Source organism: Artemia franciscana, chromosome 13 (assembly GCF_032884065.1).
Source record: "Artemia franciscana chromosome 13, ASM3288406v1, whole genome shotgun sequence".
Classification (NCBI taxonomy): Eukaryota; Metazoa; Arthropoda; class Branchiopoda; order Anostraca; family Artemiidae; genus Artemia; species Artemia franciscana.
In genome coordinates, this window is record NC_088875.1 from 44,344,920 (window position 1) to 44,369,130 (window position 24,211).

At 36.1% G+C, this 24,211-nt stretch overlaps 1 protein-coding gene across 1 annotated transcript in view; it reads left to right on the plus strand.

Moving 5' to 3' along the window:
• Positions 1 to 24,211, plus strand: part of LOC136034975 (uncharacterized) — an 81,734-nt gene that overhangs the window by 25,144 nt on the left and 32,379 nt on the right. The window contains exons 4-7 of the mRNA XM_065716538.1: positions 2,103 to 2,766; positions 10,356 to 10,591; positions 17,640 to 17,755; positions 21,394 to 23,180. Coding sequence (XP_065572610.1) covers positions 2,103 to 2,766; positions 10,356 to 10,591; positions 17,640 to 17,755; positions 21,394 to 23,180 — 2,803 coding nt within the window. The remainder of the gene's footprint in view (positions 1 to 2,102; positions 2,767 to 10,355; positions 10,592 to 17,639; positions 17,756 to 21,393; positions 23,181 to 24,211) is intronic.

The window sequence follows — 24,211 nt, forward strand, 5'->3', positions numbered from 1 at the left end:
GAAAAACTTCCAGCTGTCCAACAATATTTTTATCACTTAAATAAGGGCACTAGAATTTTTGATTTCCAATCAAATGAGCCATCTCTTGATCTTCTAGGATCACTGGTTCGATAAAACCACCCCTGAAAAAAAAAACAAATAAACACGCATCCATGATCCTGCTTCTGGCAAAAAATTCTAAATTTCATATTTTTTTTATATATGAGCTTGAAAACTCTATAGTAGGGTTTTCTGATAATCTGGATCTCACGGTGTGATTTTCAGTAAGATCATTTGATTGATTTGGGGGGTTTTCCCCTTTTTAAAGAATTAAACAAATTTGATCAGTCTCGTAATTTTTGATGGGTAACATTAAAGTACATGAATCCACATATCATGAACGAGCATCAAAACTTAGGTCTTCTGATATATTTATTATTATCAATTCATTCATTTTTGCACTAATTTGAGAATCTTACATAGTTTAAGCTCTGTGTACAAATTCATTCTTTTTTATAAGCCGTTGGCAACTGAATTAGGGGGAAGGGATCCAACAGATAATGGTCCCGATATACACTAATAATCAATATTTAAACATTTTGCATCATAGATGCCAATCCATGAATATATAAAGAGATGGAGCAGATGGGTTTGTTCAAACTCCAGGGGGGGAGGAGTTTGTTGTTATATTGTTTTTTTTTTATTAAAATATAATAGAGCGTATTTTTTAATGGAAATCCTAAAAAAAACACTTTTTAAATCCACGTGAGGGGTAAAAATCTAGGGAGGACATTACCCACCCCCTCCTATTAGTGTGACTATCTAGTATGAATCTGGATGTATTAAAGTGTTTTACGCCCATCTTTTTTGCTAGAATGTATTTAAGGAGAATGAGCCACTTGCATTACAAATCTCTCACCCTTGGACCAGCGTAGTAAATGTTCCCAACTATCCCCCCCTTCCACCCTCGATAGTACATTTGAAATAGACCGTTTATTTGTTCATTCGGGGATCTTGTGGAGTTTTTTGTCATTTTTAGTCAAATACTTAAATGGAATCTAAGAATACTATCCTATGTCATAAGAAACTATAGGGATCAGTCTAAAACCCTTTAAGGAATACTATATCAAACAGATCGTGGTAACGAACTGTAGTAAGGAGGGACCCGGCTCAATAGTAACTGAAACTCTAACAAACGGAATTGTTATAACAATAGTTACATCAAAAGAATTGCATTTTAATGCTGATTTTAAATATATAAGTTTCATTAAGTTTAGACTTAACCATCAGAAGTTACGAGCCTAAGAAAATTTGTCTTATTTTAGAAATTACGGGGCAAGACCCCTTAAAAGCCATTGAATCTCAACAAAAATCACACCGTTAGATTCTGTGTATCATAGGACCCTACTGTAGAAGTTTCAAGCTCCTATCTATAGAAAATGTGAAATTTTATATTTTTTGCCAGAAGACAGATCACGGATGCGTGATTTTTTCCCAGGGGTGATCGTATCGATCCAGTGGTCCTAGAATGTCGTGAGAGGGCTCATTCTAGCGTAAATTAAAAGTTCTAGTACCCTTTTTAAGTAACCAAAAAATTGGAGGGCACCTAGGCTCCTTCCCACACTCGTTTTTTCCCAAAGTCACTGGACGAAAATTCTGAGATAGCCATTTTATTCAGCATAGTCTTAAAACCTAGTAACTATGTCTTTGGGGACGACTTACTCCCCCAAAGTCCCCGTGGGAGAAGCTGCAAGTTACAAACTTTGACCAGTGTTTACATATTGTAATGGTTATTGGGAAGTGTACAGACGCTTTCAGGGGAACTTTTTTTGGTTGGGGGAGGGGTTGGCTGTTCCCTCTGCAATACCCCGCTCTTTACGCTAAATTTTTTTTACTGTTTTAATAAGTAGAGTTGAAAGAAAGAGTCAAACTTTAGTTTAAAGAGTGGGGCGTTGAGGAGGGAACGGTCCCTTTCATATACGGAGTAATTTCTGTACGTTTTAAGTTATAATGTCGCTCCTCAAATTCAGTTTAAAAAAAATCTTGTTTTTTTTATTTAATGGAGTTAAAAAATCAGACCTCCAAGGAATTTATTTATGAAATATAGCATCATTTCGTTACAGATAAATCTACAAACCTGCAAGATCAAAGTAAGAATAATCGATCTGACGAAACACCAGACAATTTGAGAAGCTTTTTTACTGGCAATCAACTGAAACCTACCTCAGTAACTCATGTAAAAGTTGATCACATTGAAATCATTGATGACCATTCGCAGAAACAGGAACAACTACTTGACGGTAGTGGCCAAATATCTAAAGAGCACAAGTCTTCGAACAGGACAAAATCTGCAAGAAGTGAGGAGAATCCCTCAACTTCACAGTCATATATAGACAAAGCTGATTTTCATTTCATTGATGAAAGTGAAGAAACAGTAAGTTCAACACCGAGCTCCCCCAAGTTATACAAAAATGAGGAAGACATTGGAAATACAGCAAGTGCTTCTAGACTAGTTGAATGTACCACTAAGCAATCAAGTTCATTAGAGCAAGATAACCGCGATCCTGACAATATAAAATGCACTATTTTAGTCAAGAATGGAAGAGAAATGAAACTTAACAACCTAAATCTGGCTCCATTAAGCTCTCCGACGCTTGTTTCTCGAGCTGTGTCTATTTCACCCACATCAGAAATGTCGCTAACACACCTTCAGAGGAAATACAGCCAGGAGAAAAGCTTAAGTCCAAGAGCCCAGAAAAAAATGAAGAGAAGTTTACACAGAATTAGGTAACCTCTATGCTATTATTTCGGGTATATAATGATCACTGTGTAAAAAATATAAGTTCAATTTCTTTTAAGGTTCAAATACATGATAAATACAAGGATTTTTCATAAATATTCCAGAGAAAAGGGCTCTGCTGAACTTGCTTAAGGACTTGACACTAAAAACTAATCATTTTTAAAATACAGCACAAACCTTAATTGAAATAATAAAAGCTTTTATAATGCTTTTATGTAACTTGGTTTGTTATTTCAATGTTTTGTTCGAAAATCAAACTTTCTATGATGAATGATCAGTTGCGGCCAATCATATGGCTATTCGTTATTTTGAAGAAGAGGTAGGTGTGGTTTTGCAAAAAAAAGCAAAACATCACCTTCAATAGTCTACTCCTTCCTCCTTAAACAACTATAAAATATGCACAAACAAATTGAGCAAATTATCAACCAGACTAAAAAGTCTAAAGTCATGGTATTCAATTATTCATCCTAGAGTTACCCATCTATTCTTGAATCTGATCTATTGAATTATCCATTCTAGAAAATCAGGAGGTAGATCATTTTAGCAGAATTTGATGCTCTCTATATCCCTTTCAAAGTGCGGAAATACGCTAAGGCACGACAAGGTGTCAATCTATGATATTTTTTTGCCGCTAAAACAATTTTGGACAATAGGGCGAAAATGTTATCAAATGACTAAAACGAGAAAGCTAATCGGTTAGAGCTATCGATAAGCCTCTCTTATGACATCCTAGTTTAATTGGTTAGTTGTATATTTAGTGGAGGAAATACACGGGAAAAAATTGTCAAACTTCGGGGTAACTGCAACAGAATTTTTTTTCTTTACACCAAAATGTTCAGAAAACTCAGTTTAATTACATAAAAAATAAACATATATCCCCATTGCACAAGTGTTCCAAATTTTCCCTTAAAGGAGAAAAATGAGGGAAATAATCGATTTTTGTGTTTATAAAGATGCTGGAGTTGTTATAAAAGATTTTGGAGTGGCTATATAAAAGGTTTATAAAGATTTTGGAGCTTAGATGGTCGTTTTCTGTAAAATTGAGTATGTTCACTCCAAACCTGAATTCAGGTTTTAATTTTTCCGTACTCTTATGTTTATTTCCTCACTAATAGGACGAGGAGGAGGTTAAAATTCGAGATTAACATTGTCGCATTTTTTTTACTGCTTCCTGAGAAAAAATTGGTGGCGAATTCGAAAATAAAGGTAAGAACTTGCTCCTGATTTTATGCAGTCAACTATTTCATCTTACCTAAAACGGCTGTGAAAATTGACTATTTAAATCATTTTTGGTCGATTCACCATTTTCTACCAAGCTAGGAATAAGGCTAGCAAGTGGGAATAGTGTCCCAAGAGGGACACTAAAGTGTCCTTCTATAGTTGATCTGATCATTGCAACATTTATCATAGTACCTGTGGCATGGCTGGGTTCAAGGTATATAAAAGGTTTGTACTGTTTTATTTACTCCCGAAAGAAAGACAAAAGAATAATCCTATTGCACGCTAGTTGAGCTGGATAAACTCTAGTCATTACCTTTGACCAACTGCTTTACTGGAAATGCTATTGCTGTCCTGGGTGGAATTCACACTCGCATGAGTTTCTTAGGAGCTATTACCTTTCTTATGGCTGATTCGGGGCTTTTGGAAATCATAAGTCAAGAATACGTGTCTAACACTGGGCCAAGTATACAACAAAGCAAAGCTGTCTCCCTTGCTCTGCAAGGCCATGGTCTGTTGAAGGTAGCCCTTTATGTGAGCCTCTAATCATCAGAACAGAATAGCAGAGCGTTTGATGGCAACGACTTGCCACCAAAACCCTGGAAAAGACAAATGGCGTACGAAGTGCTCCTTGAAGGAGATACCCGCCGACGAAGCGCAGGTGTTGGAAGCAGCAGAATTTATCCATGAAAAAGTTCATAATGTAAAAGAACAACTATGATAAACAATTTCTGAGACCACACTGGCTAATCATGTAAAAAAATATTAAGTTTTGAAGAACGATTATCCAAGTCCAGAACTTCCCGTCTTTCGTTTTAGTATCTTGACCTACTAGGAATCTTGAGAAATAACCTAAGAGCTGAACGAAGTGGCAATTTCGAGCTATATCTATAATATTTTGTTAGAAATGCTTTCTTACTTTGCAGCTTCCAGCCATAATCTTTACACGGACTCTACTTGCATGTTCGTAAATCGATTTTTCAGTTGAGGAAAGTCAACTTAGAGCACTAGTAAATGTTACAGGAATACTTGTTTATCCAGAGAACTGACAACTACTGGGGGTGCAAACAAATGTTAATGAGAAGTATTAAAACAAGTGGTGGTATGACAAGAAGTAGAGGCATGACGGAACTGTAGCAGACAATTTGGACATCTTTAATGCCTACTTTGATTCTCGTTCGGGTCTTCCACTGATACACCAACGACGAAAAATTGTACAGAGCTGAAGAGAACCAAAGGTTTTGTTGTGCCAAATGATATAATTTTTTCCTAGCATAAAAAGTGTCAAGAGTAAGGAGGAATTTTCGAGAAGTCCCAAGAATAAATAACACTTCATTAACCTACTTACTAAGAGGCTGGCTAGCTCATGATATAAAATTCTACATATTCAGGATGATGCCATTATATTGATTGTACAAATTGAAGTCATTTGCCCGTAAACTTTGTCGACTACTTTGATTTGGAAGGATACCGACCTATTAGTCCTGCTATGCCATACTATGCTAGATACAGGCGATATCCTTATGCACACACGCAAGGAAATAACCGAACAATGTGTGACATATAAAAGGATCAAGAACAAACAATGAACCGAAGCAGCAGAAAATCTACTCGTTTGCCACGCAATGTCTGGCTGCGATACAACAAATAGATTTCATGGCTTAAGGGAGCCGTATGTTATTTCCTTGTCACTTAAATCTGGTGTTTTTAAGGATACTTGGACGATCTTCATGACACCAGGATGTGACCAGGATATCGTCGAAGCTGGAGAGAAAGCTTTGATCCGTATATACAAAACAAAAAGTAATGAGAACACCCTGGTAGACGTCTGGGTTGGGGTAATCACTATATGGGTTACAATCCCAAATTACTTCGTTCAATCAGAGTGGCTTCCGCCAACTTTGGCTGCTGCAAAGTACCACTTTTCCAGGCTTTATGTGCAAATAATGAAATGGAAAGAGACGTGCAATGCACTACAGCCCAAAGAGTGGGGTTGGCGCCTCTCTTCATCAGGGAATATATCTCTTCCCAATATGGCAGATACTTCGCCACCACCAGAAAACCTGCTGAAGGTGGTTACATGTCAGTGCATTAGTGGGTGCATGTCTCTCAGGCAGAGCTGCTGTCGGAACAGTTTATCATGCAGCCTTACCTACCGTGAGTGTAAAGAGGTGGCATCTGCTAACGATGTGGCAAGACGGAAAGAAGACGATAACGAAGAAAAGTAGGGAGAAGAATTCGTTTTAGGTTGTACGTCATTCCTTTTTATAACTCATTGATCTAAATTTTTTATCTCGATTCAAGAAATGGTTTTCAAGAAGTTTCACTTAGGAACCCCTCAAATTACAGGCCCCTCAGAGGTGAGGGGCCTGGTAAATAGTTAAATAAACTGCTTTTTGGTCTCATATTTGGCATTACACTACTTTATTTGGTACAAGATGATCCTTTAGCCACTGGAATCCGTCAAATAATGATATTTGCACTTTACCAACCCCTCCCTTCGTTCCAAGAAGGATAAAATTGATAATGGAGAAAGGAAAACTGGATTTTTGATATCGTGTTTGTGTTTCTTATGCTTGATTTTATAGGAAATGACTATGGAAACTCCAAAGCATTTATAAATGCGAAAACTGATTTTCCCCATTCATTTTCTCCCTTCAATGGGAAATTTGGGGCATTTGTACAAGGGAGATTCGGGGGAATTTCTTTTATGTAATTAAGGTGAATTTTCTGGAGATATTAGTGTAGAAGAAAATCTGTTGCAGTTTCTCCGAGGTCAAACCGTATTTTTATTCCACTAATTTTGAAGAGCGTAAAACCGTGGTAGAGTCGTTGGAAATGAACAATTTCAGGTAAATTAGAAGTGAAGGAAAAAAACGTATTACTAAGGAGGGTTGAATATTTTATTAAAATAACGAAAACATGAAAATATGCGTGATTTCTGTAAAAAAAAAGTACCAAGGGATTATAAGAAATTTTTTGTTAGCTGTTTTTCAAACAGTTCGTGGTAACGAACTGTAGTAAGGAGCAAACCGGCTCAATAGTAACCAAAGCTTTAAAAAACAGAATTTTTGATACAAACAATCACTTCAAAAGAATTATATTTAAATGCTGATTTTAAATATATAAGTTTCATCAAGTTTAGTCCTACCCATCAAAAGTTACTAGTCTGAGAAATTTTGCCCTATTTTAGAAAATAGGGGGAAACCTCGCCTAAAAGTGATAGAGTCTTAACGAAAATCACACCATCAGATTCAGCGTATCAGCGGACCCTAATGCACAAGTTCCAAGTTCCTATGTACAAAAATGTGGAATTTTGTATTTTTTCCCAGAAGACAAATCACGGATGCGTGTTTATTTGTTGTTGTTTTTTTTTTTTTTTCTTCCCAGGGGTGATTGTATCGACCCAATGGTCCTAGAGCTTCGCGAGAGGGCTCATTTGAAAGAAAATGAAAAGTTCTTCCCTTTTTTAAAGTGACCAAGAAATTGGGGGGCACCTAGACCCCCTCCCACGCTCATTTTTTCCCCAAAGTCGTCGAATCAAAATTCTGAGATAGCCATTTCATTCAACATAGTCAAAAAACCTTATAACTATGTCTTTGGGGACGGCTTACTCCCCAGAGTCCCCGTGGAAGGGGATGCAAGTTACAAACTTTGACCAGTGTTTGCATATAGTAATGGTTATTGGGAAGTGTACAGATGTTTTCAGGGGGATTTTTTGGTTGGGAGGAGGGGTTATGTAGGGGAAACTTTCCGTGGAGGAATTTGTCATGGGGGAAGGAGATTTCCATGAAGGGGGCGCAGCATTTTCTAGCATTATTTTTGAAAAAAGAAAAATTTAAATATGAAAAAGTTTTTTCAGCTGAAAGTAAGGAGTAGCATTAAAACTTAATACGAACAGAAAATATTACGCATATAAGGGGTTCACCTCCTAATAATACCTCACTCTTTACGCTAAAGTATTTTTAGTCAACTATTTATTCTATGGCCTTTGTGATTCAGGGGAAAAATTTAAGCTATAGTGTAAAGAGCGAGGTGTTGACGAGTGGGCGAACCCTTTCATATACCTAATAAAAAAATACGAATATAGAAGTTTGTTACGTAAGCTAATTTGTAAGTTTCGTATTTCTTTTACTAATGAAAACGTTCGTAAGAAAATTAAAAGTTCTAGTTGCCTTTTAAAGTACCCAAGAAATTCGAGGGCAACTGGGCCTCCCCTCCTTTTTTTTCAAAATCATTCTATCAAAACTATGGGAAAGCCATTTAGCCAAATAAATAAATATGCAAATTTGCTTTAATTTTTCATCTGCGGATAGCCAAAATCAAAACATGGATTAACTAAAAAAACGTTCAGAAATTAAATAAAAAAAACAAGTTTTTTTAACTGAAAGTAAGGAGCGACATTAAGACTTAAAACGAGCAGAAATTACCCCGTATATGAAAAGAACTGTTCCATCTTTAACGCCCTGCTCTTTACGCTAAAGTTTTTACTGTTTTAAAAAGTAGAATTGGGAGAAAGAGTTAAACTTTAGCGTAAAAAGCGGGGCGTTGAGGAGGGAATACCCCCTTTCATCTTTACTTTCATCTTTACGTCGCTCCTTACTTTCAGTTAAAAAAACTTTTTTTTTGTTTAATCAAGGAAGAAGATAGGAGCTTATATTTACAGCTACATAGTATTAGTATGATTTTGGCGTGAATGCGATTGTTTAGCACAACCCTACACATCAGACTACGAGAAGTATGGAAAGGCGTTTAAGTTTACGAGAAGTGAGGAAAAGGAGTTTAGAATGGAAGGGAGGGTGTCGGTTTCGCCTTTTTTGCCACGTAGATTAATAATTAACAGACCTTTAACGAAAAAACCAAAAAAAAAATGTTAAAAAGTGGCTTGAAGCCCCTCAAAAATGGTGGCAGATGGCAATGAGACCTGCACTAATGGGATCACCATAACTAAACTCTCCATCTCTGTGTGTGTTGACTGTTATCATGCAGTTCATTGAGGAGATATAAAAGCTTTATTAGAGTTCGTTTATTAAATGCTTTGATGGAAGCTTCCGTGTCCTTGTTCAGTACACAGGATAAGCACGGATCAGTAAAATATAATCGTACACTACTGTGGCCTACGCTATATACTAGAACAATAGTGCTGTGGTTAAGGTGGGAAACAGTATAAGCTGAAGAAGATAGTAGGGTAGATTACTTCTGGGCAGGGCCATGTTCAGGATTTTGTTGAGGGGGTGAAAAAATTATTAATTTTCATGGAGGGAGGAATATCCATGCTATTTATGACAAGGAGGTGGAGGTTCAGTTCCAATAGCCTGCTTCCCTGGAAACAGCCCTGCTTCCTGTCTAATTCTCTAGGGATCATTTTAAGTAACTCGTTTGAATGTTCTTCATTAAAAAGAAAAAGGAGACATTACTTATTCCTATGGGAAAAATTATTTTCTTTGTTACTCAAGATGTGAAATTATAATTTCTCTAAATGGTTGTTCGGCTATGGTGATTACATTTGTGCAGGTGTCATTACCATCCACCATCATTTTTTAGGAAATTTAAGGTTAATTTTCAAATTTTCCTTGATATTTTTTCGCAACGAACTTTTACCGTTGAAATTAATCGAAATACTAATTGTCATTGCTGAATCAGCTTCAAATGGCAATTCTTCTCTACTTTCTCATTTCTTTTTCTTTTTTTTCAACGCACGTTTTTAGATTTTTTGTTATTCTGGGCTAGAGTTAATTCTTTACTGGGTTGTTTCTAATGCGGAGCTATGGCAATACGCTGCTTGAAAAATATCGTTCAATCTTACAGTTTCGAAATGAATCTAAAGCCTAAATTAGGTCTAGCTTATCCTAACCTAACATACCAAATATCCACTTTTGATGCTGATTTGGGAAGAATGCTCAAAAATCCTTAGAAAAATAAAGGATAAAGGATGTGGCACCAGACTTAACAGTCCTTACCGACAGTGTTGGTCTCCGTTTCTTGGCCCTTCCATCAGGAAGTGTAGTAAAGGGGTTAGGGCGAAACGTTCCGTGCTTTAACATACCCTTCGTGTTTACCTTCCCCAGGTTTCTCCGGGTAGTCATTTGGAGCTGGTTCAACTCTGACTAAACTGTTAGAATAGTATCCCTAACTCCCGTTCCAAAATAATAACACGGCGACACCAGGACTTGAAACTTGGTGCTGAACAACTTTGTATTTTCCGAAAAAAAAATGCTACTTGTAATTTAACCATAAATGTATGTTTATGTTAAGTCATCAGACTTACTGATTCATTTTGTCACCCATCGAGAGTTGATTAAATTCTTGGTATTTGATAAATTGGCTTAACTTTTAAACTTTGGTGCAATCTTTGCAGGATTAATTTCTTCGTTGAAGATGCAAAATCGCGACGAGGTCCGTATCTTGTGTCATTGATGCTAGAAACAAAAGTATGTGATTTGAAGAAAAAAGTAGAAGAGGAGCTGGCAATTCCGATTGGGAACCAAAAATGGTTCTTAGGTCACGAACTGGCCAATGATGATGCAAGAAGCGTTTATAGCTACATTGGGGATAAAGAAACTATTAACACTTGTTTTCTCTATGTTGTTAAAGGTAAGCTGAAGCGTAAAAGTTAAAATGTCTGAATCTTAAAACGAAGGGTTTATAGGTTTATGTTCGTTGAAAATGTTCGGCTTACATTCTCAAAAACTGAAAGCTTCTTAGGTTCTTTGGTTCTTAGAAGCAGACAATGTTCTTAAGACATGAAGAGGATAATGATGATAAACAAAGCTTTTAAGGCTACAATGATGGTAAAGAAACCATAGAATCTTGCTTCCTCAGTGCTGTTAAAGGTAAGCTGAAGCATAAAACTTTAAAAGTCTGAATCTTAAACTTATTAGTTTTTAAATGCCAAGAAAAAATGTGAAAAGGTGTATAAAAGAAAGATGGGTAGACGACAAACATTTGTTGAAAGAATTTGTTTTGCATTCTTAAGAACTGAAACCCTTCTCAAGCTCTCTAGCTCTTAGAACCAGTCAATCTCTAACTTTACATCAAACTGGAAAAAAAATTTCTTTCTCCTTTATTATAAACAAAATTACTTATTTTCCTGGAGAAAGTCAGTTACTGATACGGGTTTTTATAGAGTTTGTTTATACGCTTATATGAATAGAGGTTTTTACAAATATTTGTTTTTAGTAACAAAGGAGACTGCTCAACAGAAAAGGGTTAATGTGAACTAATTTGTAGCACAAACCCATTAACTCCACCCGAACGTGGGATAAATTCTGAGATAGGCTACTCAAGTGTTCAAACTTTTGGAAAGACTTGTGTACAACCTCAATGATTCTAAGTAAATGCGGCCGAGCTGTGGTATATTTTTTCCTTCTAAGTGCAACCAGTCAGCATAATTGATTACTTTCTACAGCTTATTTTAAAGCTTATATTGAGTGGGCCAACACTTATGTATCGCATTGCAAAACTTTTGAAAGTGTAAGGATAACTTTATTGGGTGGGGGGCAGCTGCAACTCAAAAGGTTCATCTTTATGTTAATATTTTTCAGTGTTTAGGAAAATTTGAAGAAATCCAATTATAAAGGAGGGAGGGGGGTCCCCTTAGCCTCCTACAAACTGTAGATATAAACTTTACTTAAATGGTAACAATTACAATCCCTTTGAATATAAGTGATTCAACTAATTAGAATTGTGATTAAGATCTAAGAAAGTTTCTAGATGTTAAGTTTAAAAGTTTTAGCGTTAAATTCTTTAAAATTTTCCATCTAGGCAAGCCTGTTGGAAGAGATAAGTGTGTAATTTATGTAAACCAAGTGAAAATTATATCTGAAGGCAAAGGCCCTTTAGACTCCGATATGGCTACCACTTGTTAACCATCCCGCTGAAGAATATCAGAACTAGAACTAGGAACTCCCTTCGTCTAATCTTACACCAGTTCTAAACGAATAACATTTACCTCCCAAGCAGGGGAAGAGGCATACATTATATTAGAAATGAATCACATTTATTCAGTGCCACTTTGAAACAAAATTGTCAAAAATGGATATTTTGGCTTGTAAAAATCTTCTACTGTCTGAGGGATCCGTTCGAGTAAGACGGAGAGACGGAGAAAGACTGGATGAGACATTACTTCTCCAGCAAGAAGCAATTCGAAACAAAATAGTCCAAAATGGGTATTTTGGCTTGTAAAACTCTCCTAGTGTCCGAAGGAGACGTTTGAATAAGACGGAGAGACGGGGAAAACGGAAGGAGACCTTACCTTTCCAGCAGGAAGCAGGGGAAGAGACATACATTAGATTAAAAAAGAATCACATTTATTCAGCGCCAATTCAAAACAATATAGTCCAAAATGGGTATTTTGGTTCATAAAAAAGTTCTGGTGTCTGTGGGAGACGTTTGAGCGAGGATCAAAGCTTCGTAACTACGGCAGCGGGTGGTGACGATGGATCATTGCTGAGCAAGTCAAAATGGTTGGTACCGTGGTTATATGTATAAGAACTGGAACTTCAAGAAATTGGTATTTTGCTAATAATTAATTGGGTGATATTTAACATCCAACCACTGATGCACACCACTTCTGTACTGAACCATCAATTACATATAAAAACAGCAGGAATGCAGAAATAATAAATCGTAAAGTGTAAATCGGAATAAATCGGTTTTGGAAGTTTTTGATCTTGTTTCTTCCAAATATTTGTTTTTCTCTCCAGATAAGTTGTTATATTAAACAGTTCGTGGTAACGAACTGTAAGTAAGGAGCGACCCGGCTCAATAGTAACCGAAACTTTAAAAAACAGAATTTTGATACCAGCATATAAATCGAAAGAATCAAATTTGTATGCTGATTTTAAATTTATGGGCTTTATCAATTTTAGTCCTACCCATCAAAAAATACGAGCCTGACATAATTTGACTTATTTTCGAAAAAAGGGGAATACACATAAAGTTATAAAATCTTAATGAAAATCATACCATCAGATTCAGCGTATCAGAGACCTTACAGTAGAGGTTTCAAGCTCCTATCTGCGCAAATGTGGATTTTTTTTTTAGCAGAAGAAAGATCACGGATGCGTGTTTATTTAATTTTTTTGTATTTTGTGTGTTTTCTTCCCCAAGGGTAATCGTATCAACCCAGTGGTCCTAGAATTTTGCAGGAGGGCTCATTCAAATAGAATTTAAAAGTAACAGTTCCTTTTTTAAGTGACCGAAAAATTAGAGGGTAATAAGCCCCCCCCCCACACACACACACACTCATTTTTTCCCCAAAGTCACCAGATCAAAATTTTGAAATAGCCATTTTGTTCATCATAATTTAATAACTATGTCTTTGAGGATAACTTATTCCCCCACAGTCCCCGGAGGAGGGGCTGCAAGTTATAAACTTTGCCCATTGTCTACGTATAAAATTTAATTTTTCCCTAGTGTAGTGATTTATATCTGTAATAGTTTATATTTTTCTTTATTATGTAAATAAAAAAAAAGTGAAAGTCAAGAATTGGTTGTTGATAAATATACAGATGTTTTCAGTGGGGATTTTTTTCTGGTGGGTGTCAGGGGGACTTGGTTACGTGTGAGGATCTATTCATGGAGGAATTTCTTATTGGGGAAGATAATTTGTATAAAGGGGGCACTGGGTATCTCAGCATTGTTTAAAACACGATAAGAAATTAAATAAAAAAAAACAAGTTTTTTCAACTGAGGGTAAGGAGTAACATTAAAAGTTAAAACAAACAGAAATTATTGCGTATAAGAGGAGATTCGTCTCTTAATCAATACCTCGCTGTTTATTCTAAAGTATTTTTAGCAATTTCAAAAGAGCTATTTATTCTAGTTAAACTGGCTTTGTGATTCAGGGGTTATTCTTAAAGAATCAGATTAAAATTCGAACTTTAGCGTAAAGAGTGAGGTATTAAAGAGGGGGAACCCCCTCATATTACATATATTAGTAAGTTCACCCCCTCGTCAATAGCTCACTCTTTACACCAAAGTTCGAATTTTGTAAAATAATAGCCTATTAAGCAATAATTTATTTTTGTTATTTTCCAGCCAACCTTAGCATTTACTTTTTCCTTAGGCAGCTTCATAAGTATGATTTTTAAGTGATAATAAACCAAAAATGTTGTATGTGTTCGGCTTGTGGTTGTTCTTAAATAAAAAAAAATCCAACGGAAAGTAAGGAATAACATTGAAAATTAAAACGAACATAAACTATTATGTATATCTTTTAAATATCTTTTCTTTCATTCATTTAAGTCAATTTAGAATTGCTCAACTTGTGACTCTCATTTTCATAAAAATAGTTTCAACCTCTTTGGCTGTTTTGCTACAATGCCTTACAAAATTAGTTCTACAAATATCGCTAATTTAAGTTACATGGGAGAATCTTTCCATGGAGAAATTACTCGTGAGGGAAGGGAATTTTCCATGGAGGGGGAGCTGGATTTCCCGACATTAATTAAACGATCAGCAATTAAATATAAAACAAATTTTTTCAACTGAAAGTGAGAAGCAGCATTGAAGCTTAAGAAGAACAAAAAATATTACGTATATGAAATGGTTGCCTCTACTCAGTAGCTCGCTCTTCCGCTAAAGTTTCTTTTTTAATTTTTAAAAGAGGCTATTATTCTAATTAAATAGCCTTTGTGATTGATGAGTCATTCTTAAACAATTGAAACATAAATCAAACTTAGGTTATTATGAGGTTGTTATTAGTTTAAAAAAGTAAAATTAATGTGTAAATTCCGTTTTAATTATTCATGTACGGTGAGCCAGATTCAAAACCGGTATTAATTCAAAAACGTTCAGAAATTAAACTTGAAAAAAACAAGTTTTTTTTTTACTGAAAGTAAGGAGCGACATCAAAACTTGAAACGAACAGAAATTATTCCGTATATGACAGGGGCTGTCCAATCCTCAACGACCCCCTCTTTCAACTAACTTTTTTAAAATTAGAGTTGTGAGAAAGAGTCAAACCTTAGCACAAAGAGCTAGGCGTTGACGAGGGTACAGCCCCTTTCATATATGGAATAATTTCTGTTCGTTTTAAGTTCTAATGTCGCTCCTTACTTTCAGTGAAAAAGAACTTGTTTTTATGGCACTTGGTATTAACCAAGTGACATATAGCAATCGCCAATTCTGTCGGTCTGTCTGTCTGTCTGTCGGTCTGTCTGTCTGTCGGTCTGTCTGTCGGTCCCGGTTTTGCTTCTTTAGGCACTTCCAGGTAAGCTAGGACGATGAAATTTGGCAAGCGTATCAGGGACCGGACCAGATTAAATTAGAAATAGTCGTTTTCCCGATTTGACCATCTGGGGGGAGTGGGGGCCCGGTTAATTCGCAAATAATAGAAAAAATGAAGTATTTTTAACTTATGAGCGGGTGATTGGATCTTAATGAAATTTGATGTTTGGAATGATATTGTGTCTCAGAGCTCTTATTTTAAATCCCGACCGGGTCTGATGACATTGGGGGGAGTTGGAGGGTGGAAACCTAAAATCTTGGAAAACACTTAGAGTGGAGGGATCGGGATGAAACTTGATGGGAAAAATAAGTGCAAGTCCCAGATACATGATTGACATAATCAGAACTGATTCGTTCTCTTTGGGGTAGTTTTGGGGGGGAGTAATTCTTAAAAATTAGAAAAATGAGGTATTTTCAACTTACGAACGGGTGATCCGATCTCAATGAAATTTGATGTCTAGAAGGATATCGTGTCTTAGAGCTCTTATTTTAAATCCCAACCGGATCTGGTGATGGGGGCGGGGAGTTGGGAGGGGGAAACCTAAAACTTGGAAAACACTTAGATTGGAGGGATCGGGATGAAACATGGTGGGAAAATTAAACACAAGTCCAAGATAGATAATTTACATAAACGAAACGGATCCGCTCTCTTTGGGGTGGTTGGGGGGGAGTATTTCTGAAAAATTGAAAAAAATGAGGTATTTTTAACTAACGAACGGGTGATCGGATCTCAATGAAATTTGATATTTAGAAGGATATCGTGGCTCATAGCTCTTATTTTAAACCCGACCGGATCTGGTGACATTGGGGGGGGGTTGGGAGGAGGAAACCTAAAACTTGGAAAACACTTAGAGTGGAGGGATCGGGATGAAACTTGGTAGGGAAAAAACACGAGTCCTAGATACTTGATTGACATAACCAGAACGGATCCGCTCTCTTTGGGGATAGTTGGGGGAGGGGGTTAATTCTGAAAAATTAGAAAAAAGGAGGTATTTTTAACTTACGAACGGGTGATTGGATCTCCATGAAATTTGATATTAGAAGGATATCGTGTCTCAAAGCTCTTATTTTAAATCCTGACCGGATCTGGTGACATTGGAGGAAGTTTGGGGTGGGGAAACCTAAAATGATGGAAAACGCTTAGATTGGAGGGATTGGGATAAAACTTGGTTGGAAAAATAAGCAGAAGTCTTGCATACGTGATTTACATAATTGGAACGGATCCGCTCAATTGCGGGGGGGGGGGGTAATTCTGAAAAATAAGAAAAAATGACGTATTTTTAACTTGCGAAGGAGTGATCAGATCTTCATGAAACTTCATATTTAGAAGGATCTCGTAACTCAGATCTCTTATTTTAAATCTCAACCGGAGCCAGCGTAATTGGAGGGGGGCAGTTGAGGGGAACCAGAAATCTTAGAAAATACTTAAGAGGTGAGATCAGTATGAAACTGGATGGGAAGAATCAAAACCTGTCTAAGATACGTGACTGACATAACTGGACCGAATCTGCTCTCTTTGGTGGAGTTGGGGCGGGGTAATTTTGAAAATTGAGGCATTTGTAACTTACGAAAGGGTGACCAGATCTTAATCAAATTTGATATTTAGAAGGAATTCATGTCTCAGAGCTCTTATTTCAAATCCCGACCAGATCTTTTGACATTGGGGGGAGTTGGAGGGGGAAATCTTGGAAAAACACTTGGAGTGTAGGAATCGGGATGAAGCTTGGTGGATAGAATAAACAAATGTCCTTGATACGTGATTGACTGAACCATACTGGACTCGCTTTTTTGGGGGGAGTTGAGGGGAGGGGTTCAGTGATTTGGCGAGTTTGGTGCTTCTGGACGTGCTAAAACGATGAAAATTGGTAGGCGTGTCTGGGAGCTTCACAATTTGACTTGATAAAGTCGTTTTCCCAGATTCGACCATCTGGGGGGCAAAAGGGAGAGGAAAAATTAGAAAAAATTAGGTATTTATAACTTACGAGTGGGTGATCGGATCTCAATGAATTTTGATATTTAGAAGGACTTTGTGACTCAGAGCTCTTATTTTAAATCTTGACCGGCATTAAGCCTCTTATTTCCCTTTTTAAATCAATCTATTGATTTATAGAATTTTGCTAGAGCTCATACCATATGATCTCTTGGCTCTTAGCTCTTCTTGCCTCGTCACAAGTGCCATATGAGCTCTTAGCTCTTGTTTATTTAATACTTTTACGAATCGTAACCTATATCATACAAGTGCATGCACAAAAGTCTAAAGAATAGCAGCTGGCGGTAATAGAAACATTCAAAATATAAAAAGTGATTTAATTTATGATAATATTTCAAAACATACCCTATGGCTCAGAAATGTAGGTTAGTTAGTCTTCTAGTAGCAAGTGCATTACCTGATATATAAGGATTATTTTAGGAAGCCCCAACGGTCGTCGGCACGCTCAAGTAGAAACTACGGCAACCGTTGACCGCCATCTAGTGAAGCTGATGGAAGGTGCCATAGAACCATCTAGCGTCAAAGTAATGGCCAAGGTAGCCCATCTTTAACAAAGTAATTATTCTTCCTTTAAAACTTTTCAGTTTTTGAAATCTGTCAAATAGCAAAGATGATAGCTAAAGTATAATAAATATTTCCTTATAAACGGTACGTGAGGAGGATGTTGAATTAAAATAAAAAAAACTAGGTTTATCCTAGTTTTCAAAAGAGATTATCAACAATAACTCATGAACGGCTTAGGATATTAAGTTAAATTTTCATGGTATGTTAAGGGGGATGTTGAAAAGCGGTAAGAGTACAACCAGCATTCAACATCCTTTTATTTCCTCCCCCTCCCCAGGACAAATGACCAAAATTTTCATATGGCCATTTTGTTCAATGTAGTCTAGAGTTAAAACAACTATGCCTCCAGGGATGACATGGCCCGCCAAAGCCCTCAGAGCAAGGGTTGTACATTAAGTAAGATGCCCATTGTTAAACTCAGGGTCAGATATTGGGAAAGGGAGGTATGTTTGATCATGGGTATCCTAAAAGGCTTAAGGCATAAAGTAATTTTTTCAGAAAATGATAAAGGGAACGTTGTACAAAAGTAAAACACCCTGTGCATGCCGGAAGACAAAAGAGTGTGTCAAGAATACACCAGGAATGGTCAAGGGTATTGAGTTGGAACTTTCATTGTATGTTAAGGGGTTGTTGAAAAGTGATCAGAGGGCTACCAGCCCCCTCACCATTTTAGAAACCCCCTCAACTCTAATCGAAGTCGTGAAATTGCCATTTTGTTCAAAATGGTCAAAAGGTCAAGTAACTATATCTCTGGGATGCCATACACCCACAGCCCCCAGACTAGGGCTGTAAGTCATGTAATTTATTCATTGTTTACATAAAGAATTAATCATTGTGAAGTCTCCGACTGCGACTACTTGCAACGGGGACAACTTGCGACCGAGACCACTTGCGACTGCGGCCACTTGTGGTTGCGACTTCTAATGACTGCAACTACTTCTGGCCGCGATTCTGACTGCTTTTTACTGCAATTAGTTGTGACTACAAATGCAACTACTGGAAATTTTGACTATTAGTGACTGCTACTACGACAACTTGCGAATGTGACTACTTATACTTACGATCACTGGCGACTTCAACCACGACAATTTCCAACAGTATGCGATCAACTGTGACTGTGATCACGACTAGTTGTGGCTCTGACTGCGACTACTTGTGACTGCAAATGCAACTGCTTGTGGCTACGTCTACTGCAACTACTATTGCTACTACGATTGCAACTGCAACTGAAAATACCACTGCTACTTCTACTACTAAAACTAAAACTATTGGCCACAATCAAAAGAGTTTAAGTGGATTCTGCTTGTCAAAATGGCATAGATGTAATATCTCAGGAACAGAATAGAGTAGAAAGTTTAAATTTTCAGGGTAGTTAAAGGGGATTTTTTAACTCATCCAAGACATTAGGTGTATCCAGCTTGTTAAAAGTTCATCTATGCAATATCCCCAAAAACAAGCCCAGTGTATTCCATTGGAATTACCACGACGTGCTCACGGGGCTGTTCAATTAAATCAAAAGACACTGCATACATACAATGCTGTCAAAAGGGCGTCTCTGCGATATCTCAGAAACAGCTAAGGATATTATCTTGAATATTTGAAGTTATGGTAAGGGGAATACTGCACCGAATAATAAAAAACTGTATGCATCAGTTAAGGGTAATATATATGTAATATACCATGGCTCTAAAAGTAACATTTTGCAAATCCTCATGATTACTTACCATCATTAGGCAAAAGTCATGTACTTTCTAGAACACTTTAGGCTTCAATTGCTTTAAAATGACTTCATCTGTATCAACTGATAAAAAGGGCACATGTGGAATATCCCAAGAACAAACGAGTTTATTACGTAGGAATTTCCAGGACATGTTTTTGGGGCTGCTGAACTGAATCGAAGTACACTATATACATCCAAAATTGTCAATAGGGTGCATCTGCGATATCGCATGAATGGCTAAGGGTATGATAAAGAAGGTGCTGAAATAAATCAAAAGAAACTATGTATATCTTGGGTTTTCGAAAGAATGTATCTGCAGCGTTTATTTATAAAATACCCCAAATTAGAAAGTTTTTGAATCTTGAAGTTCAGGGAAGCCGCCTCCCTCCCACCATAGAAAAATAAACTAATCTTTGGGGGGGGGGTAATGAGCCAATCACTTAGTTTGCGTAGCCTTATCCTTTAGGATGCGTAGACCAGAATCATATGGTTCGGACCTTTTAACATTGTGAGTGCAAGGGTTATCTTAAACTCATGTGAATTAAAAAGGTGCTCCGGGGAAAAGGGCAAAAGAGGTGAATTGGATGCTCTCAAATCACTTTTAAACCAACTTTGGGTACTAAAACTTTTAATTTTCGAGTGAATGAACCCCTCTCAAGTCTTAGAACCATTTCTTCTATATGAAGTGGCTAGATAAAACTGTTTGGGAGACCAACCACTCCTTAATAAGTTTATGCTACGGCATGGATTATGATGCGGTTTACCTAGGAGTTTACTTGCAAATTCTGCACCGTGGGAGCATTTTATCTCGGAAAAGTTTGGTTAAGACTATTGAACCAAAAAGTATTTTTTGAAAACAAATAAATTACATTTTTAAATAAGCAGTAGTAGACCATAGTTGTTAATAATACGTTCAAAAAATTAAAACTATAACCCTTGATTTCTACGAGACAGCATTCATAATAGCCCATTTTCCTACACAAATGTTCAAAAAGTTTTTTTTACCTTTCGCCACCTGAGAAGCTTTCTCCCATAAGAATAGAAGCATACCTTTTTCATAAAAGTAATTGTGCTCCAAAAGGTGCAATAAAAAATCCATTGGAAATTTTGGCCTTAAAAGGACAGCACCACAGAGAAACGAAAATCTTACATAAAAAAATATTGTTGTTCAAAAACTTTTTGTTCTTTTTACTAGCATATTATTTTCAACAAATGTACTAATCAGGCTTTAAAAAAGCGGAGCAATTCTTCTTTCCTGAAATTGTATTTGCTTGTCAGGCTAGATTTTTCAATCAGCAATAGTTAACCCAGTTTTAAAAAGTGGGGCTTTTTTATCTTTACAGAAAGAAGGAATAATGTCTTTGCCTTACAAAACCAAGCTGCAAAAATAAGCCAAAGAAGTTAAAGAACACTTTCTAACACGAGGAGATGGGTTTACTGTAAGTTAAAAATACTACCGTCACTAACAGAGTACTGTCACCTAGCACAATGAGATAAGTTAATAACAAGCTCAATTTTAATAAATTGAATTATAGATTTTAACTAATTGATTACATTAATTTGCATCCCATTTGAAATTTTCAGGCAATTGAAAGATTGTTTTATAATTCACTCATGCATTAAATATCAAATTATTTGAGTTGGGTTAGCATTTAGATTATATGTCAAATACACCCGAAAGGGCTCGTCTATCTGTTGTTCAAAATGAATAAAAGAAATTCTAATTAAATCAATTAAAACTGAAATTTTTACATTGGTTTTATGTTTAGTTTAGGATTTTTCTAAGTTAGGATTTTAGGATTCTTCTCAGATAATAGCTGTTGTTTATGGGCTAACCATACCCTGTTCCTGTAGAGAAAATAATAAGTCTTCTGTCTTTTCTATTTTCAGAATGCAGAAAATAAAACATCACGTGCACTACCTGCGGACACAAAATTCAAAGAAGATCCTAGTCCAAAGAATTTAAACGATTTTTATTCAAATCAATGTGTACCAAAAACTGATATACAACGAAAAGAATCTCAGCTGCAAATAGGACTAAATAAAACTCTGAGGGAGGTTGTTGTTCCAGAAAATACTCATTCTTCAGAGTTTCATAGCTCTGGGGCTAACTTATCGAAAAATATAGAGAATGTCAGAGGGGGAGATAAAACTTATGTGACATCAAAGTCTAAATCTATTACTGAGGAACTAAACAAAACTGAAAATGAAGGATTAAAAGGAGATGACGAAAGCAAAAGAATGTTTCAAAAAGACTTAATCAAAACTGAAGATGTAAAGCTTCATAGTCCAAGAATGCCAGAAAAGCTGAATATTTTATCCGTGTCTCCGAACTCCGAGAAAAAATGTTCAGTTACAACTTGTCACGTAAACTTAAATATGACCGTAATGCCTGAAATCATTTCCCCTTGTCATAATTGTAAAGAAGAACTGAATCAATTAGATTCAAAAGCAGCCGGTGATTTAAACGCCAAGAATGAAAATTTAGAATGTTGTTCAACTGTTTTTCCAGCAATACCAACTGCAAACCTTCCCCTAGACTTAGCTAAAACAACTGAACCAAGTTTTGGAAACAGCTCCGAAACTGAATATATTCTAACTGAACAACTTCTATTATCATCTCCTAAAATGCAACAGTACTCAATAGAAATATCAGAAATCGGAAAATCACACTCATCGACATTGCTAAATCCAGAGTCAAAGAGCTTCCGAGAACCTAAAAATGTGGGTCAAGCCGGGACACTCGACAAATCGCAACTGGGACTGAATTGTTGTTTGAGGATTGAGGATGAAACAGCTTCAAGTGGGACACCTGTAGATATAACTGTGCCCGCTGAAAGTTCATGTTTGCAAGGAAGTGACCTAAGCAGATCATCGGAGCAAACAAATATTTCAAATGACCCAATTAGTATTAGCTTCAGTTGCCTGATTGACACTGTTGAGGCTGAAAGTGTGAGCAATAAAAAACGTGATAATTTTGACAGTCTGGATTTAAAATCCCAAGATCGATTCAAAAATCAATCTTTTGAAGATCAACCAGTAATTCATCAAATACCAAAAGAGTGTAATCAAGTCAGGAGTCCTGATTTTATCTCAAAATTACCATTAAAGCCTCTATCCATTTCAACACGCAACATAGGTGTTGCTGAAAACCGTACTAAGTGTCCTGAAGCTATACAAAAAGAGAAGGCCCGTTATTCAGAGTTGGATGTTGTGAGAGTAACTCTCATCTCAACTAAACCGAGTAAAGGATATCATTCAATTTGTGGAAACAACAGCAACGTTGAATCAAATATTTGTGGTAATGAGAAGCCAAATCAAGAATTTGAAGAAAAGAAATCTAAATTTTTAGAGCCTTCTTTAAATCAAAAATATGATAGCAAAAACGATAATCAGCAGAATTCGCAGCAAGCTGTAGCCAAAAGATCAGACGAACAGTCATCGGATTTCACAGAGAATCTGATTACTGATGTTGTAGAGAAATTTGCTCTCTCTAAACATTCTTCAACAGAATATGAAACAGCTTCTTGTGAAAAAGATAAATTGTATGAATTTATATCTTTAGACAAGCGAGAGACAGTTCCTAATAATGAGGACAATGAATGTCCCATTTGCTTCAGCGAAGTGGAAAAGGGAGGTGGTGTAGTTCTACGTGACTGTCTTCATTTCTTTTGCAGGTAACGACCCTTTTGGAAATTATTAGCTTAGCTCTTTAAGATGTATCAATTGGACGTTGATAGAAGCTCAGTATTTAAAAGTAATTCGTCAAAAAGTTTAACTCACTGGCTCTTAAGTAGTTTCAAATTATCTTTTATGAATGTTTTCCAGTTTTTGGAGTATGAATTTCAAAAAATTTGTTTTTTAATAGTTTTGGGTTTTCATAAAACAAATAAAAAAAAATGTTCTGTATTTTCTAGTTATGAGATTTTATAGTTATGAGTTAGTGTTAATCTTTTCATGAGTCACAGTGTTCATTTGATAAATTTAACATTTATTAACAAAAAAAAACATGTTCTACAAAGAAAATATTTTAGATAAAATACGGATATTAAACTGAAAAAAAAAACTCTAAGTAATAGCAAAAGCCAGCATTTCAAAGTGGAAATCAGCTATCGTGAGCGTTCCTTTGTTACAATTTAAAAATTTTTATTTTCAAGTCTGAAAAGTAGGGAAAGTTAAGAGTATTATGCAAAAGAAGTGGTATTTTTTTGTTCATAAACTGACAATTTCTAAGGGTTGTTATGTGGCAATGATAGTATGTAGCCAACTTGCCAAAAGATCAGACGAACAGTCATCGGATTTCAACTATTCTAGTCAACTTTAAATGGTCAGATTAAAAACAAAAGAAAAACAGGGTGACGTTTAATTTGTGGTGCAATATAGCATAAAGGGCAATATCCAAACGCAAAATGTGATTAAAAATACAATCCATTATCTAACATTACAATTGACTAAATCAGCTACCGTGAATATTTATTTATTACCAATTCATAGATTTTATGTTCAAGTTAAAAAATAGAGGGAAGCTAGGGAATTACTTCAAAGAAGTAGTTGGATTTTTTTTTAATTGATGTTCATTATGGCTGTTATATAATAATAGTACGGAAAAAGACAATAACACACCCATTTATGAGTCAAATTGAAAACAACGTTAGTTTAATAAAAAAAATAGCAATAGCATAAGAGGATCGAAGGCCCTGAGCCTGCG